At 42.4% G+C, this 18,839-nt stretch overlaps 1 protein-coding gene across 4 annotated transcripts in view; it reads left to right on the forward strand.

Annotated features, from left to right (window-relative positions):
- Nucleotides 1-531: 531 nt before the first annotated feature.
- Nucleotides 532-18,839, forward strand: part of LOC120063190 (ubiquitin carboxyl-terminal hydrolase 48-like) — a 21,981-nt gene continuing 3,673 nt past the window's right edge. The window contains exons 1-26 of one of the 4 annotated variants that reach the window (XM_039013404.1): nt 532-755; nt 1,238-1,372; nt 4,692-4,812; nt 5,006-5,147; nt 5,239-5,366; nt 5,523-5,647; nt 6,230-6,338; nt 9,586-9,719; nt 9,852-9,934; nt 12,117-12,299; nt 12,527-12,664; nt 13,031-13,180; nt 14,245-14,445; nt 14,539-14,653; nt 14,838-14,980; nt 15,154-15,353; nt 15,685-15,807; nt 16,390-16,451; nt 16,565-16,675; nt 16,798-16,928; nt 17,050-17,156; nt 17,279-17,386; nt 17,579-17,761; nt 17,859-17,984; nt 18,160-18,208; nt 18,350-18,376. In XM_039013404.1, coding sequence (XP_038869332.1) covers nt 1,239-1,372; nt 4,692-4,812; nt 5,006-5,147; nt 5,239-5,366; nt 5,523-5,647; nt 6,230-6,338; nt 9,586-9,719; nt 9,852-9,934; nt 12,117-12,299; nt 12,527-12,664; nt 13,031-13,180; nt 14,245-14,445; nt 14,539-14,653; nt 14,838-14,980; nt 15,154-15,353; nt 15,685-15,807; nt 16,390-16,451; nt 16,565-16,675; nt 16,798-16,928; nt 17,050-17,156; nt 17,279-17,386; nt 17,579-17,761; nt 17,859-17,984; nt 18,160-18,208; nt 18,350-18,376 — 3,133 coding nt within the window. In that variant the 5' untranslated portion in view covers nt 532-755; nt 1,238. The remainder of the gene's footprint in view (nt 756-1,237; nt 1,373-4,691; nt 4,813-5,005; nt 5,148-5,238; nt 5,367-5,522; nt 5,648-6,229; nt 6,339-9,585; nt 9,720-9,851; nt 9,935-12,116; nt 12,300-12,526; nt 12,665-13,030; nt 13,181-14,244; nt 14,446-14,538; nt 14,654-14,837; nt 14,981-15,153; nt 15,354-15,684; nt 15,808-16,389; nt 16,452-16,564; nt 16,676-16,797; nt 16,929-17,049; nt 17,157-17,278; nt 17,387-17,578; nt 17,762-17,858; nt 17,985-18,159; nt 18,209-18,349; nt 18,377-18,839) is intronic. The other 3 variants (XM_039013413.1, XM_039013420.1, XM_039013428.1) reach the window with 3 other exon arrangements.

Below are 18,839 nucleotides of genomic sequence, written 5' to 3' on the forward strand. Positions count from 1 at the left end.
AGTAAAACCAAAGATATCTTATAACTAAACCAAGATAGACTACACCCTATCGTTTCCAATGGGAAGAAAGAGTCATCGTGGGTAGAACAAGCAAGGTGATGGGCAGAGCCAAGCCCGAGCTAGCGAGATCCTATTGGCGCCTTCTCGCATGCGTCTGCATATTTCCGTTAGGGAACGCCTCCTCTGTGAAGTGCGCCTGTGCAATAACTCAATAAGCCTTTGCACTCCTAAACAACGCGATTTTTAAAACTTTTACAAAGGGTAAAGTCTACTAAACTTTAATTCACTATGTTCATAACATATTCTAGTTTTGGGAACACTGTGTTGACATTAAATTATTAATCGATGAGAACATTTGCAGAATGTCTTACAAAATCCATCTCGTTCCATCTTCTCCCACTCCCGGCAAGTGGGCCTCTCACTGTCATATTTGGTAACGAGTAGAAACGACAAGCGGATGCTTCACATTTATACATCCGGTGAAATATCTGTCTCATTGTTCTATCTGTGGTAAAACCTCTCGCTTCGCCTCTTCCTCTCTATTTTTATGGAGTCCCCCGCATTTTCTTTGAAAGTGGCTACGTAGCTGCGTCGACATCAATCGCATGTCATGCGTTAGTACTTGCGCCTAAAACTGAAGGAGGAAATTATTTATTTAAAAACTGACGCAAGGGCGCTAAATCTAAAACAAACTGAATAAAATATGAAAATATATGCAGCTGCACAATCAGAAGTTTGTGATACACGCACGAAAGGTTCGAATGTACATTTAATTTAAAAAAATTAAAAATATATTTATATTCTCTAACAAGAAATGATGGGTAGCTAGCTAGCTAACGTTAGCTTGACACCTAGCTAGCTAGCTACGCAGTTATTCGCAGTGGGGAATATCTGACAAGCTAGCTAACATTATGATTGGTAGCTAGTTAGCTACGACAAGCATCAGCTGATATGATTCTAGTGTTAGCCTATGTATGTTGGAAGGATGTTTAGAGTGTGTAATTCAAGTCTTATGGCATTTAAACTGCTTGCTTGATGTGATTAACGTTATAGGTACAGTATTTGTTTGGCCTTTTTTTCGCCGACGACTAGATCCCTACATTTAGCCAACTGGCTAACGTTAGCTAGCTAACGACGTTGAGTGACTGCAGCTGTGCCAGTAGCAGCGCGAGTTAGGCCGCAGCATCCTCGGCACCTCTTTGTCAGGGTACCCATGGTAGGCTCTGTTTTCTTGCAGAATGGCGCCTCGCGTACAGCTTGAGAAAGCAGCCTGGCGCTGGGTCGAGTCTGTGAGACCAGAGGACATACAACGGGAACATATTGAGATAGCTTATCGAATCTGTATACCGGCGTGCAAGAGGGGAGCATGCAGGTAAATGTGCAAGTTTAGCTACCTAGTTTTTCCCCCTAGCTAATTTCTTCAATTCCCAATGTCAAAACGTATCCTTTATGTCATATTCAACTGCTATAATGTTGCGAGAACATTAAGGGTGAATTGATTGTGTTGCACAACTATCGTTTGCTATTTTATTATTTTGTAGTTAACTAGTCGGTTGAATATCATGTGTATACATAGAATCTCATTGTGTAGCCTATGTATGGAAAGATAGGCGAAACACTTGTCATGACATGTTTTCGTTTCCTGTAGTATTTTGATATTCACATTACTGAATGGTATAGACAATTCCTTGGTAACGGAATTACGCTAATACTTATTATTTTTTTACTTTAAAATGTATACCAAACAAAAACCATTGATTTCAAGTTTAACAAACCATAGAACTCTATGCACAAGGACTACTTGCCATGGAACAGTCAAAATCATGTTTCATGAAATTTGGACAAAAACAGTTAGAAATATGATGACCAAAGTATGAAAAAGGACATTAGTAACGTTTGATCGTAAAGTTAGCCTACTGGTCCCCTCCCCCATGTCAAACACTTGTATTCGGCAGGCTGGATTATTTAAGGGGTCAAGATTATTTAAGTGGATAAAGTGACCCCCTAATGCTAATTTTAATACACCAATGGTAACATGATATTCTCTTACCTAATTTAAATAAGTACCCCCATGTAACCAACAGGAGGTGTTTGCAGAGGGGTGTGGTTTTATATAGCTACTCTATTTCTATTGGTGCCAAAATTTGACTATAGGGTGTCAGCAAATATAATTAAAAGTTTACACTTCGTCTATGGCAAAGATACTTGTTTACCCTTTCATCTGTGTCTGGTGTTTGCTAGTTACTGGCTAGTTAGGTCTTCAGCTAGCATGGAACAAAAGGGGGGGGGTCGTTCAAAACTCTGACACTGTTATCATGTCAACTGCATCATAAGAGACAAATGTTGACCTCATTAACCAGGTTTCCATCCAACCTTTTTACGTGAGTAAAGTGGATGTTGGATAAAAAATGTAACCGTGACAGGCCTGATGGAAACAAGACAATTAAGCAAAAAAATGTTGGTGCAATTATTGATATAACATCATACCGAAGTAAACTTTGTCACGTATTGACATGTTGTGTGGTCCTCCCACTATGACTCATCGGGAAAGCATGCAGTTTATTAGGCTAGAGATGAAATATGAACTTCACAAGGTGGTGAAAATGCAAGGCGATGAGCTTGATGCTCCTTTCCAATAAATATCAAGGGTCTTATTCTGGTGACATGATCATCGGTGCTTGGTTGCAGTTTGACAAATAATAGTGATGCACCGATATTACATTTTTGGCCTATATGATCCAATATTTTCCTTGCCAAAAAACCTGATACCGATATTTCAAATTTTAGCGGCCCTTTAAGCATTCTAGTACAGTTAAATAGTTACCACATGGACGCAGTGGTCTAAGGCACTGCATTTCAGTGCAAGAGGCGTCACTACAGTCCCTGGTTCGAATCCAGGCTGTATCTCAGATTTCAATACTAGTTGATGTCATAACTCAGATGGATGTCTTCTCTGGAATGAGACATTGATCATATTTTTTGCGATATTCCTACCACGAGAAATATGTAATTTATCGGAGGGTCTAGCCTCTTTAGTCCAGGGTGTATTGCATGGTGCCGTTGCCAGATATGATATTATAGAAAGGAGATAGGAATCCAAAGAATGAATGAAGGAACTTTTAACGCCCCACCCAGAAGACAGTCTCCCAATTGCGTTCAAGTTGTCATGCTGCGTCACGCAATCCCTTCTCAAAGTCGGTGTATATGTGGAGAAACGTACCTATTTTCCTCAAGTATGTAGGGTCACGTTTCCAAAGCTATACGATTTTACAGATGGCAAGTTAATTATCTCACATCTCATAAAATGTTGGGTTTTTGAGCTAGCGCCCAATAGAATCCCATTCACTCCTTGTCCCAGAATCGCCCAGAATGCTACGCGCGGCACATTGACGTAGCATGGGCAACGTTTCCCATCTCCTCAAAAGTATATCTGGCGTTGCGAATGTCAGACTCCACTCTGTGAGGCACATCGATCTGCAAGTTCAACATGTTGAGTTTGTAGACTCCTAAATTGACAGTGCAGGGTGTTTTGGTGATTTTACAGCTAACTAGCTACTTTATATTGTCTTTGGTATTATTGTGTGTGGCTACGTTCGCTTGCTAGCCAGCCAGCCCATCTAGAGACCATAGCATTGTGGATTTTGTAGTCAACTTGAGCTGATTTCCACAACGATTTTCCAATTTGCTACCAACCTTATTATAACGGAAAGATGAAACATTTGTTCACAGAAAATATTGCTCTAATATTAGTGTTATTTAACACGGTAAATAAGGAATGATTGGTTTTGGTTCGATTATCCCTTCTGTAATCTTTTCTTTTTATTGGCCAGTCTGAGATATGGCTTTTTCTTTGCAACTCTGCCTAGAAGGCCAGCATCCCGGAGTCGCCTCTTCACTTGACGTTGAGACTGGTGTTTTGCGGGTACTATTTAATTAAGCTGCCAGTTGTGGACTTGTGAGGTGTCTGTTTCTCAAACTAGACACTCTAATGTACTTGTCCTCTTGCTCAGTTGTGCACCGGGGCCTCCCACTCCTCTTTCTATTCTGGTTAGAGCCAGTTTGCGCTGTTCTGTGAAGGGAGTAGTACACAGCGTTGTATGAGATCTTCAGTTTCTTGGCAATTACTCTCATGGAATAGCCTTAATTTCTCAGAACAAGAATAGACTGATGATTTTCAGAAGAAAGATCTGTGTTTCTGACCATTTTGAGCCTGTAATCAAACCCACAAATGCTGACGCTCCAGATACTCAACTAGTCTAAAGAAGGCCAGTTTTATTGCTTCTTTAATGAGCACAACAGTTTTCCTCTGTGCTAACATAATTGCAAAAGGGTTTTCTAATGATCAATTAGCCTTTTAAAATGATTAAACTTGGATTAGCTAACACAACATGCCATTGGAACACAGGAGTGATGGTTGCTGATAATGGGCCTCTGTACGCCTATGTAGATATTACATTAGAAATCAGTCGTTTCCAGCTACAATAGTCATTTACAACATTAACCATGTCTACACTGTATTTCTGATCAATTTGATGTTATTTTAATGGACTTTTTTTTTTGCTTTTCTTTCAAAAACAAGGACATTTCTAAGTGACCCCAAACTTTTGAACGGTAGTGTATGTTTGATTAAAAATGTGTGAAAGAAGTTGTTGTTAGGCTATTGACGTCTCTCCCGCTGACTGCTTTTACAGGAGGAATTGCAAAGGGAACCCAAATTGTCTTGTCGGTATTGGTGAACATGCCTGGTTGGGAGAGATCGACGAGAACACCTTCCACAACATTGACGATCCAAACTCGGAGCGCCGGGACAAGGTAGGCATACCTCCACAACATTCACCATGAACACATCTGCAAGGATGTGCTCCTGCCTGTTTGTGAATCCACATTACTTAGTTCCTCTTCAAGTTAAAATGTCTGCCTTTTGATCTGCACTGATGTGGAAACACTGGCTAAGTAAGAGACAAGTTTGTTTGTACTTGTCCATCGCTTTCTTTTTCCCTCTTAGAACACGTTTGTGGGTCTGACAAACCTGGGTGCCACGTGTTACGTCAACACATTTCTGCAGGTGTGGTTCCACAACCTGGAGCTGCGTAGGACCCTGTACCTGTGTCAGAACGCCAGGGCAGAGGAGCACAACATGGACTCAGGTGTGCAAGCCCTCAGAAATCAGCCCAACTGTATAGATGACCTCAGGTAAACCCAAATTGTAGAGATGAAACACAATTTTCCCTTTCTCAGACTACGAGCCTCGCAGCATATGTGAACACCTGCAGTACCTGTTTGCACTGCTACAGAACAGCAACAGAAGGTACATCGACCCCTCAGGGCTGGTCAAGGCTCTGGGGCTGGACACAGGACAACAGCAGGTAGAGCCCAATGATCTTTTTTACATGTACAGGAAAGTCTGTGTGAAGAGTTCACAATGTTTGGAAGAAGGAAAACAAATAATACAATTAAAAATGTAAACTGTATTTATTTTACTCTTTCTTTCTCCTGCCCGTCTTCTTTCCCTTCACTTTCAGGACGCTCAAGAGTTTTCCAAGCTCTTCCTCTCGCTATTGGAGGACACCTTATCCAAACAGAAGAATCCAAACCTGCATAATGTCATCCAGCAGCAGTTCTGTGGCCAGATGTCTTACGTCACTGTGTAAGCCAGGACTACATTCAGCCATCAACTTTAATCAGACTTAAATAACATTCTAACAACCTAGTTGTAGTTTTATTTGTTAGAATTTGGAATCTTCAGGTTGCCACGAGAGATGTCCTTGTCCTTTCTTGCTTTATGGCTGGGTTTTATAAAGTCAAGCGTCTGACTATTTTGTACTTTGATATCAGTGGTGGTGCCAGTCAGAAATGCAACAGGATTTAACAGTCTTTTATTAGCATCATAAAGGCAGATGGAAAAGTGCTGTGTCAGGTTAACTGGACTGTCCGTGTCAGGCCGGACACTAGGGTTTTTAACTAGAGGTTCTGGCTTTGTGGCTGCAAAGGTTATCCTTTTATCCGGGCCACGCTTTTGCCATGTATGATTTTTGGATCAAGATCAAAACGTATTTGCACTACCTTGTTTTTTTTTGCCTTAAATCAACCCAGACTTCTACACAACACCGATACATTTCAAACCTCTGCAAAAAAAATAAAAAAATAATAATGGGTGCAGACTTTGCACTGGTACGGACACTGAGTAAACCTGTCCCTGAGTGTTTCTCTGTCTGGCTTTACATCACAGGTGTAACCAGTGTGGTCGTGCTTCTCCTCTGCCGTCCCGATTCTACGAACTGGAGCTCAACATCCAGGGCCACAAGAACCTTACAGAATGTGTCACAGAGTTCCTCAAGGTAACCATGCATTATGACATCAGTTCCCCAAGGTAACAATGAAGCCATAAGACTGCTAAATAGCTAACAAAATGTCTACACAGATTATCTGAGTTGACCCTTGGATTACATTTTTTATTTTTGCATGGCCTCTATGCACACTCACAGGACTCTACACACTCATGCGCACTGACACTTCAACACACACACACACTCCATTTGCTCGCACACACATTTATACTGACTCTAGACACACACTCGCATACAATCATCATATACGCTGTTGCTACTTTGTTTATCAAATATCCTGATGCCTAGTCACCTTTCCCCTATACATATCTACCTCTATCGCTCCAGTATCCCTGCACATTGTAAATATGGTATTGGAACTGACCCTGTATATAGCTAGTCATGGCTTTTTTTATTTGTGTTTTTGTTCTACCTTATGTTATTTTTAGTACTACATTTATATTGAATACTGCATTGCTGGGTTTAGAACGTGCAAGAAAGGCATTTCACTGTACTTGTGCACGTGACATTGAAACTTGAAACATTGTATAATGACATCAGTGTTCCCGACGGTATTAATGCATTTTGACATCAGAGTTTCGCAAGTAACAATTAATTATGACATCAGGGTTATATCCCCTGGTAATAGCGGAGCTGCATAAAGATGGCGCCCGGCATAGGCCAAGGGCCACCCACCAAAAATGTGTTGTTCCGTGACCCAGAAAACGGAATTGCAAAATTTCGGCTACACTATGTAGATAATGTTATGAACATGAATACTGTGCGATTCAAAACGTCAAATTCTCCCATTTTTATTTAATCAAAGTTATGGTATATATACCAGTCAAAAGTTTAAACACACCTACTCATTCAAGGGTTTTTCTTAATTTTTACTATTTTCTACATTGTGGAATAGTAGTGAAGACATCAAAACTATGAAATAGCACATCATATGGAATCATGTAGTAACCAAAAAAGTGTTAAACAAATCAAAATATATTTGAGATTCTTCGAAGTCGCCACCCTTTGCCTTGATGACAGCTTTGCACAGTCCTGGCATTCTCTCAACCAGCTTCACCTGGAATGCTTTTCCAACAGTCTTGAAGGAGTTCCCACATATGCTGAGCACTTGTTGGCTGCTTTTCCTTCACTCTGCGGTCCAACTCATCCCAAAGCATTTCAATTGGGTTGAGGTCGAGTGATTGTGGAGGCCAGGTCATCTGATGCAGCACTCCATCACTCTCCTTCTTGGTCAAATAGTTCTTACACAGCCTGGAGGTGTGTGTTTTGGGTCATTGCCGTGTTGAAAAACAAATTATATTCCCACTAAGCGCAAACCAGATGGGTTGGTGTATCGCTGCAGAATGCTGTGGTAGCCATGCTGGTTAAGTGTGCCTTGAATTCTAAATAAATCATTGACCGTGTCACCAGCAAAGCACCATCACACCACCTCCATGCTTCACGGTGGGAACCACACATGCAGAGATCATCCATTCACCTACTCTGTGTCTCACAAAGACACGGCGGTTGGAACCAAAAATCTCAAATTTGGACTCATCAGACCAAAGGACAGATTTCCACAGGTCTGTCTATTGTTTGTTTCTTGGCCTAAGCAAGTCTCTTCTTCTTATTGGTGTTCTTTAGTAGTGGTTTCTTTGCAGCAATTCGACCATGAAGGCCTGTCAGTTTCCTCTGAACAGTTGATGTTGAGATATGTCTGTTAATTGAACTATGAAGCATTTATTTGGGCTGGTAACTCAAATGAACTTATCCTCTGCCGCAGAGGTAACTCTAGGTATTCCTATCCTGTGGTGGTCTTCATGAGAGCCAGTTTCATCATAGCGCTTGATGGTTTTTGCGACTGCACTTGAAGAAAGTTCTTTAAATTTTCCGAATTGACTCACCTTCATGTCTTCAAGTATTGATGGACAGTTGTTTCTCTAGGCTTATTTGAGCTGTTCTTTCCATTAATATGGACTTGGTCTTTTACCAAATAGTGATATCTTCTGTATCCCAACTCTACCTGGTCACAAAACAACTGATTGGCTCAAATGCATTAAGAAGGAAAGAAATTCCAAAAATGAACTTTTAGGAAAACACATCTGTTAATTGAAATGCATTCCAGGTGACTACCTCATGAAGCTGGTTGAGAGAATGCCAAGAGTGTGCAAACCTGTCATCAAGGCAAAGGGTGGCTACTTTGAAGAATCTCAAATATAACACTTTTTTGGTTACTACATTATTCCATATGTGTTATTTCATAGTTTTGATGTCTTCACTATTATTCTACAATGTAGAAAATAATAAAAATAAAGAAAAAGCCTTGATTGAGTAGGTGTCCAAACTTTTGACTGGTACTGTATATATATTTTTTTTATTACTTTTCTCCCCTATTTCGTGATATCCAATTGGTAGTTAGTCTTGTCCCATCGCTGCAACTCCGGTACGTACTCGGGAGAGGCGAATGTCGAGAGCCACGCGTCCTCCGAAACACGACCCTGCCAAGCTGTACTGCTTCTTGACCCGGAAGCCAACCGCACCAATGTGTCGGAGGAAACACCGTCCAACTGGCGACCATGTCAGCATGCATGTGCCCGGCCCGCCACAGGAGTTGCTAGACAAGGACATCCCGGCCGGCCAAACCTTCCCCTAACCCTGACGGCGCTGGGCTAATAGTCCGCTGCCTCATGGGTATCCCGGTTGTGACACAGCCTGGGATCGAATCCGGTTCTGTAGTGATGCCTTAGAACGCTGCGCCACTCGGGAGGCCCCAAAAAGTTATGATATTTAGCATCGCAAATCACAGCACATGTGCTCCGACGTTGCTATGTTTCATCATGGTTCCTTTTTTTGCACGCTGACGCACAGAACTATTTGTGCGTTCGGTGTTCGTCCTTGCATCAGCTCAACCAACACGTTACCTTCACAGATCCAGATGAACCCCGAAACTAGTAAATATGTTTCAACCATGTACATGGATTTTCTCTGTTAATTATAAGACATTTTGCCAGTTGTATTTAGCCTACAAGGGCAGTCATTGCTCTTACCTGCTAGCCACACTAAAGATATCACAACATTTGCTAGCTAACACAGCTCTCAAAATAAGCAAGGACCTGACAACTAAGTAAAGCGCTCTTCTGGCATCTCATAAAAAATCTATTCAGGATGTTTCAACAGCATCTTAAAGTTAAAAAAACAACATTTGTGAGTTGTTGATTTGAGTTACTTTTTTATATTATCCTGTGAATTCTCTCTGCAGGAGGAGAAGTTAGATGGTGACAACCGCTACTTCTGTGAAAGCTGCCAGAGCAAACAGAACGCCGCTCGACGCATCAAACTGCACAGCCTCCCACGGGTACTCAACCTGCAGCTCATGCGTTTCGTTTTCGACAGGTCAGTTTGATTCATTCATTCCGTCTGTAGTTTTGTAGTCTCTAGTCTGCCATTCTTAACTACCTACCCTGAGTAGTGGCCATATACTGAGGTGGTGTTGCTGAATGTTGTCTTTCCTCCTCTGGTTTCCAGACAAACGGGTCACAAGAAGAAGCTCAACACCTTCATCAGTTTCCCAGAGCAGCTGGACATGGGCCCGTTTCTGGAGGAAAAAGGTATTGCCAGCCTCTCAATGGCAGAACACGCTGTCCTCAATCTATACTTGTGAGCAAATAATTAATGATAAAGATGGCTAGCGCGTCATCTTCTAAGCTCGGACACGCCTACCCGTGACCTATTTCCCCCTCTTTTCTTGTGACGATTTAAATCCCTCTGGCAAAAAAAGTAGGTATCATACATTGTAACACATTCAAGAGTACAAATACAACATTTCATGACTCTGTGCATATTTGGTGATATATAAAGACTGCCTTACTTCCTACATGTAACCAAATGTACTGTTTACATTCTTTAATTATTCTAGCTACGACCGGCTCGTCACTTCTTCGAAAATCTCTCTCGATTTAGGTCATGGAGGCTAGCATTTGTTTATTTAGTTGCCATGACACCCATACATACAAAAGCCAACTAGGATCAAATGAAGAAATGTGTTTTCCTGCTGGTAGATGGAGACCTTTAGCTGAATGAGAAAATAAGTTTCTTAGCTGGCTGATTTGGAATTATATTGCAGACATTGCAATTCAAGATAAATGGATTCAAGATCAATAAATGTTGACACATTAAACCTATACAAATGAAATGCATTACTTTGTTGTATTACAAATGATTTCCATTTGATTGATTCTCTCTTGTTTAAATGCCATTTATGGTGCAGGAGGCAGACATATTTTACCTTTAAAAATGACCAGTAGATGGCAGTATTGACCTAATATGGGAAGCTGACACCCTCAGGTCAGTTCAATTCACAATTGTAACCAGGAACACATTTCATTAATAAAACAGAAAGAAAACTGGAGAACGCTGCTAGAGACCTCGTGTCACATGTTAATACAGTAAGAAAATACCACAACAGAGAATTGTCACTTGGCACAGTGTTATTTATAGGACACCTTCAGCTAAACAATCAGTTGGGCAGTGAAGAGCGTAATTTTTTAAAAATTTATTTTTCTTTGATTGCACTTAAATGTCATCCGAGAATAGCCCATGTTGCGCTACATGACTGAAGTTCTGTGAGAAAGTATTTTTGACAATGGTGTGAGGGTTGTTCCATTTGATTTAAATCACTTTTTACTGCACCCCTTTTGATTTGAATGAAACTTTCTATGCATTTTTGCCTGTGGTACAAATGGTCTAAAAGTAACTTTTTAGACTTGTGACCCATTTTGCATACCATACCATGAGACATCCATGTCTTCATCACTGGAGAAAAATTTACGATTGACATTATCAATTTGATAATATAAAACTTTTTTAAAATGTTTTTTTAATCAAGTCATTTGTTTACCTGTCACATAAATTATTTGATGCGTAAAGTCAATTTTGTTTTTCATTTTTGCATATGTTACTTGGATCCTATTTGACATCTGAAGTGTGTTGTGCCCGCCATCGGTTGAGACACAGCATGTACTTGAATACAGGGTGGGTGTCATGTTTTGGCTGATAAATGTTTTAAAATGGGAATACAATTCAAATGTTCAACTTTCAAATGGTAGCACAAAGATGGTTGGAGGCCCACGCATCAGACATACTGACTTGAATGGGAATATAATTTGTTTAAAATTACACTGTCAATCTGCCATAGAAAAACTATTGAAATCATAAAAATATAGACAATCGAATAGACATGACCATTTAGGTCTACATTCAATGGTGGGTGGAATGGTGGCCATCTTTGTGGTAGTAATTGGAAGTTAAAAAAATGTCATTCAAATATAATGTAAATGATTTACTAGCTAAATTGCGGTGGTCTGAAGGGTTATCTCCATTCTATCAAGGATATTTCTATGATTGAAATGACACCCATCCTGAATTCAAGAGTATGCTGTGCCTCAACCGATGACGGGCACAACACAAACGCCTCAAATGTCAAATAAGCTACATATGGTAAAACAGATTTTACGCATTTTTAGATGTAATTTTTATAGAAATTATACAATAGTTTGACAGCCCTGTTTTTGTAAGCTTTTTAAAAAAAATAACAAACTCAACCATTTATCTTTTCCAGTTATGAAGACATGGATGTCTCATGGTAGGGTGGGGTCAAAAAGTGAATGGAATCAAATGGAATGACCCATGGTAAAGGCTGCAGACACACATAATCCATGCTGTGGAAAGTTGGTTAGTCTGTGTGTGTGTGTGTGTGTTTGTTTTTTGGGCCTCTTTGGGTGACGTCCCCAGAAGATGAGAAGTGTGTGTACGAGCTGAGTGCGGTCCTGATTCACCGCGGGGTCAGCGCCTACTCGGGTCACTACATCGCCCACGTGCGAGACGCCCGCACCAGCGACTGGTACAAGTTCAACGACGAGGAGATTGAGAAGATGGAAGGCAAGAAGCTACAGCTGGGCATCGAGGAGGACATCGGTGAGCCTCCCTGAGTCCCTACTCCTCCCTTCCTTAGTCCATATGCACCCCCTTCACCTCTCCTCCCTTTTCTTTCCCTTCACTTCCCTGAATTGTAGCAGTATTGTTTTGTAATACATCTTGGTTAAAAATGGACAGTTGTTTAGTGGTAAAAGTCCCACCCTTTCCACTCTTGATCACTTTTTCTCTTATACGCATTCTCTGCTGTTCTTCTGGTCTTTCTCCAGCCGAAACGGTGAAGTCCCAGACCCGTAAGCCCAAGTGCAGTAAAGGATATCACTGCTCCAGAAACGCCTACATGCTGGTGTACAAATGCCAGAGAGAGGAGGACACTGACCCCATGGAGACCAACGTTGAGGTGCCAGGTGAGGATCTAACTACTGTACTGCACCTGATGATTACTGTAGTACAATACATTATGTGCAAGGTAAGAATTGAGCTAGCTAAAGGGCTGCAGTGTGTACAGACCTTTGACATACTTGATTCAAATAGTCAACACCCCAGATAATAATAGTTAAGAATAAATGTATAGGTGGTAAAAGCTATTCTCTAGTAAGATTATTCCCTAGTGAACTGTGTAGTTTGATATTCCCTGCTATTGTAAAATTGCCTAAATGTGCATGGTACACTACCTGTTGCTGCAGAGGCCTGGTTAGAATGTTGTGGTTGTATGACCTTTGAACCCAGCGATGGGAGCTGTGATGTCAGTGGGAGCCCTCTATCTGTGCCAGGCTTTCTGGGGAGGCTGGTGGACCGAGACAACAGGAAGTTTGAAGAGTGGTGCCTGGAAATGGCCGACATGCGCAAGCAGAGCGTTGACAAGGGAAAGGCCAAGCACGAAGAGGTGAAGGAACTCTACGAGCTTTTACCTGCGGAAGACGGTTGGTAAAAACATTACCCCAGACATATCACAATATTGCAATAGGGAAGTAGTTCTATGTTCATGATTATGTTTAATGCCAGTGTTTTCCACTAGCGCTGGCAGTTGCCTAAACCGACTAATTTTCAGCCCACGACTTTTTCCACTTAAATTAACTACGCTACTTTTCAATTCGCTAGTCAGAAAAAAGTCAGCCAAGCCCTCTCGCAAGAATGAACGATATGCATCTTCTAGCGATCTATTGATAGGACAGGCGCCTGTCAGTCACAAAGTGAGCGACACAAGGGAAAGACTGCTAGTTTGACAGTCTATCTGTCCCGCCTCCCAGTACCTGTGGGCAGTGTGATTTGTGTGTGCTGTGGATGGTTGCAGTCTAATTTCTTTACACTGAGGAGGGGGGAGCATGATGCTCCTTCATCATCTCTGTGAGTGAATTTCAAGACTCTACAGTGTGACCATTTTACTCGCCTATGTGCCTAAAAATAAATGTGCGAACTGAAAAAGTATGAGCGTGTGCGAGTTGTTATTCTATAGCAAAAATACATATGGAATTGTTTTGAGATGGATATACCATGGATCTTTTAGCTATTTTGAATTGTAGGACCCCTTTAGGTATACATTTTTTTTAAAGAAAAAAATGTATTTGATAAAACATTGAATTTGTCCTTTACTACTATAGCACATACAGTGGGGCAAAAAAGTATTTAGTCAGCCACCAATTGTGCAAGTTCTCCCACTTAAAAAGATGAGGCCTGTAATTTTCATCATAGGTACACTTCAACTATGACAGACAAAATGAGGGGGAAAAATCCAGAAAATCACATTGTAGGATTTTTTATGAATTTATTTGCAAATTATGGTGGAAAATAAGTATCTGCTAAATATGTTGTGTATGTGACAATTTTTATTTGATGTCGAACTGGAACGCAAAATGCGTTGAAGTTACTGGTCCGGTCGGGCCAGTGAATGACGAAATCCACCAGCCTAACATGTTTTTACTGGCCCCGGGCCTGTGGCCCGTTGTTAATGTCAGACCCTGCATGTTTCTGTGTTTTTTTCTTCCAGGCCAAGAGTATGAGTTTGTGCCTCTGGAGTGGCTGAAGAAATGGCTGGATGACTCGACGGTCACCAAAGAAATCGACAACGGCAACTTCCTGTGTTCTCACGGTAAACTGCACCCCGACAAGGTGGGGGAGGCCAAGAGGATCTCCGTCAAAGCTGCAGAGCTTCTCTTCGACAAATATGGAGGAGGACCCAGGCTAGATTGTAAGAGCCATTGCAATGGCTGACGTGCAGTGGATATTCTCAGCTCCTCTCTGCAACCTCTGACCTCTTCTGTGTGTGACCCTGTGTGTCCAGGCTCAACTCTCTGTGAGGAATGTGTGGGGCAGAGATGCAGAGTGCTGCGGCTAAAGAACCAGCTGGCCGAGGATTACAAAGAAGTCACCAACCTTGTCAAGTGCCCGCCCAAAAGGTAACCGCTGACTCCCTCAGATTCATGGCAACATTTTGTGTCCGTAAAACAGTTGGTCAAAATAACCATAACTTTGTAAGTAAGCGGAATGCACTTATTTAAAAAATACTAAAGTTTTAATACTGCAGCTAGTAATTGTATCCTGTGCAAGTGTGTGTTCTTACGTCTCACCCCTGTCCGACAGTGATGAGGGGTACTGGGCGGGCAAGACGTCTCTGCGGAGCTGGAGACAGTTGGCCTTGGAGCAGCTGGAGGAGGATGAGGAGGAGACCAAACACAGCAACGGCAAAACCAATGGAGAGGGACCAGAGATCACTGCTACTAAAGGTACACAAACTAGCAGAGATCACAAATCGTACAACTTCGAAAACGACCAGTTATCACGATGACTGAAGGTGGAGTAGAGAACTCCACTATTATTATTAGAGTCAGGTGAGAAATAACATTCTTGTCTTTATCAAAGCATTGCCCACTGTTTGACTATTGCTGTCTGTTTCCAGAGTACGGCACGGAGAACCTGGACGGAGACGAGGAGGAAATGAAGACCTTCAATGAGGACATCCTCTGTCGGCACGGCGGTCTGAGTATCCTGGAGAGCGAGCGGCGGCTGGTGACTGAGGAGGTGTGGTCCAAACTGAGGGTGTACTTCCCCAAAGCCCCCCAGTTCACCCAGCTACAGGAGCCCTGTCAGCAGTGCCTGGTAAGAAGAGACGGACGGACGGATGTGGTGGGAGGGATTAGAGATTTTTTTTTTTTTTAATAATAATAATCTCTCCCTACTCGTGTCTTCTAGCCTTGTGAAGAAAAAAAAACTAAAAACGATTAATGGGTGGCAGATAGCCTAGCGGTTAAGAGCATTGTCACTAACCGTAAGTTCGCTGGTTAGAGCCGTCTAGGTGGGAATTCAGATGTGCCCTTGAGCAAGGCACTTAACCCTAATTACTCCTCTAAGTCACTCTGGATAACAGTGTCTGCTAAATGACTAAAATGTGAATGTGTTAACTATGTGATATCCCTGTGTTTTCTTGTAGAGGCTGGAGCGAGAGGGGAAGGAGAATGAGGCTCTGAACAGGATGATGGCGTCAGAACAGAAGAGCTCCCTACTCAACCTCTTCCAGGAGAAGAACAGGCCCACACTCACCAAGTGGCCACAGGTAATAACAGTAGGTAGTACATGGCTAATAACGGGTAATAACTGCTAGTACACTGGTAATAAAATGGCTAACAACTGCTGGGACGCTGATAATAAAATGGCTAACGACTGCTGGGACGCTGGTAATAAAATGGCTAACGACTGCTGGGACGCTGGTAATAAAATGGCTAACGACTGCTGGGACGCTGGTAATAAAATGGCTAACGACTGCTGGGACGCTGGTAATAAAATGGCTAACGACTGCTGGGACGCTGGTAATAAAATGGCTAACGGCTGCTGGGACGCTGGTAATAAAATGGCTAACGGCTGCTGGGACGCTGGTAATAAAATGGCTAACGGCTGCTGGGACGCTGGTAATAAAATGGCTAGCGGCTGCTGGGACGCTGGTAATAAAATGGCTAACGACTGCTGGGACGCTGGTAATAAAATGGCTAACGACTGCTGGGACACTGGTAATAAAATTGCTGGGACGCTGGTAATAAAACGGCTAACAATTCCTTCCTTCAATTCTTAGAGTAAATATACTATTGGATGAACTGAATATATGTTGTTGACATACTGATGAACCCCATCTTTGTTTTAGGAGACAGATATTCTCTACATAGTTCCTCTGTTTTTTGTGGACGAGTGGAGAAGGTTCATCAGGTAAGTTCTTTCCAAATCCAACAGTTTGGATGGTGAAGCAGTCCAAAAAAAGTCAGATGGCATGAATGTCTCTCTCTCTGTCTCTGACTCTGTCTTTCTGTGTCTGTCTATAGGAGGCCCACTAAGACCACCCCAGTGTCTAGCGTGGGGAACAGTTTGCTCCTATGTCCACATAGAGGCTTCATGTTCACCTTCGACTCCATGTTAAAGGGAGACGCCCAACAGTGAGTGACTTCACCGACCTCTGACCCCTCTTGACTCAAGTTGTTGTGTTTTATACAGCACTTCTCTGGTCTTATCATCCATCCCTCCTGGTCTCATGTTGTGTGGTGTTCCCTCTGCACAGTATAGCTCTTCTCTGGCCCGACGAATGGGAGGTGATTAGCAGACACTTCCTGGTTGATCAGCCAATCTCCATCTGCCGGTTCGGCGAGGCTACGCCCAACGGCTCCAGTGTGGAGTACACCACCCAGCCTGGTGAGATTTGAGTCCACATGATTTCCCCTTGACTGCGTGACTGTTTGTGATTTGATTCTTTGAGATCTGCAGAGGAACTGTTTGACTGTGTTGTGTGAGTTGACTGTGGTTGTGTGTCCAGAGTTGTGTAGGGACTGCAGAGAAGGCTTCATTTTCCAGCAGCAGAGGGACATGAGAGAGTATGCACAAGCCACAGTCTATGTACGCAAGGTCATAGACGACAAGAGGGTGAGTCTCTTTCTCGCTCCCCCTTCTCCCTCTTTCTCTCTGTAGTAAATGGTTCTTGTCAGTGTAATATGTAAATGGTATGAATCTCCAGAGAAGAATACAACTCGTGTCTTCCTCTGTAGTTGAAGGATGCAGCTCCTGAGATGAATGTGAGCGGGTCAGAGGCAGAGGATGAGAGGGAGGAGCCTGTTGCTAAGGTGGATGGAGAGCGAGACCCTGATTTCAGCCAGGTAGGATACAAACTGCTCGCCTCAGTTACACTTTTTATGGCTCATAAGTCTCTTAAGAATCGAATGTTTGAGTAGTTTTGTGGAAACTCCATTTACCAATAATGTAAAAGTGAGAAGCCCTTTAGAGGATGATTGACATGGAATATTGCCCAATGTTGCCCTTGCTTCCTGGTCACATGACCCTCTGTCCAGTCAGAGGACGGGGCAAAGCGTCAGAAGCTGAGTGACGGCACCGTCAGTGCTGCCGCAAGTCCCGCCCCCATGGCCAGTGGTGGCAAATCGGGGATCAGGAGGAGCACGAGGCACAGGAAGCTCCGGGGAGAGAAAGCACTCATCGTCTCAGCCAATCAGACGCTCAAGGAGCTCAAAATACAGGTGAGGGATTCCTAATATATCCTCCTTGCCTTTGCACCACACTGAATCTATTCATTCCTGATCCTAACTCTGGTGTGTTGTAATGGTCCTCCCTCAGATCATGCACGCCTTCTCCGTGGCCCCGTTTGATCAAAACCTGTCGATCGACGGCCGGTGTCTTACGGACGATTCTGCCACCCTCGGCAGCCTAGGAGTCATCCCAGAGAGCGTCATCTGTCTGAAGGTACGAACACTCCCCATTTTAGATTATGAACTTGAACTTTTTGTTAAAAGATGCGCCCGGCGTTGGACAGATGGGTATCTAATGGGAAAGTGAACACGTCGTCACGTGATTACTGGAGACGATCAGCAAATGCAGTTGCTCATTCCTGAATCTGTGTGTTGTCTTTTTCTTTCAGGCTGATGAACCCATAGCAGATTTTGCAGCAATGGATGATGTTTATCAGGGTATGTTTATTTTCGTCTCTTTCCATAAAAGAAATTCTCCCTTTTTGTTTACTATCGTACACCCGGAAATTCCTTTTTCGCATTTGACTATGAATAGAAAGATCCTATTTTCAAACAACTGTTTCTGTGTTCTCTTCTCAGTGTGTATGCCTGAAGAAGGATTTAAAGGTAAGGATATTTTCTGATCACTATTATGCTTAGACAATGGTCGTGACTGAGTACCCATACTTGCGTCCTAGTCCGTTTGAGTAGTATGTGACATTTCTAAAATCGAGAGTACTTTAAATGCCCGGATGTCATACTAATTTTGGCTTTGACAACAGCTGATAATCAGGTATGGGGGTGTGCTACCGAAATTCACCAATAACCTGAAACAGCAATTGCGCACAACGCATTCTCAGTATTCGAAAATAGAAAGTTTTAGTATTGTCGAAAATAGTGTTTTAAAAGCCTGGATGTTATTCTCGTTTCGGCTTTTCATCTAGTAGAATTTGATGCTCACTTTTCCACGATTCATTGGAAGAGGTGGGCTGCGGGTGATAGGCGGCTTATCATAGGCCCTAACTTCTCTTCAAGTAGCCAAACAACACAACTAGGCTACTTAGCAGTCATTCTTATGTTGTTCCCAATG

The sequence above is a fragment of the Salvelinus namaycush genome, chromosome 2 (assembly GCF_016432855.1).
Source record: "Salvelinus namaycush isolate Seneca chromosome 2, SaNama_1.0, whole genome shotgun sequence".
NCBI classification, from domain to species: domain Eukaryota; kingdom Metazoa; phylum Chordata; class Actinopteri; order Salmoniformes; family Salmonidae; genus Salvelinus; species Salvelinus namaycush.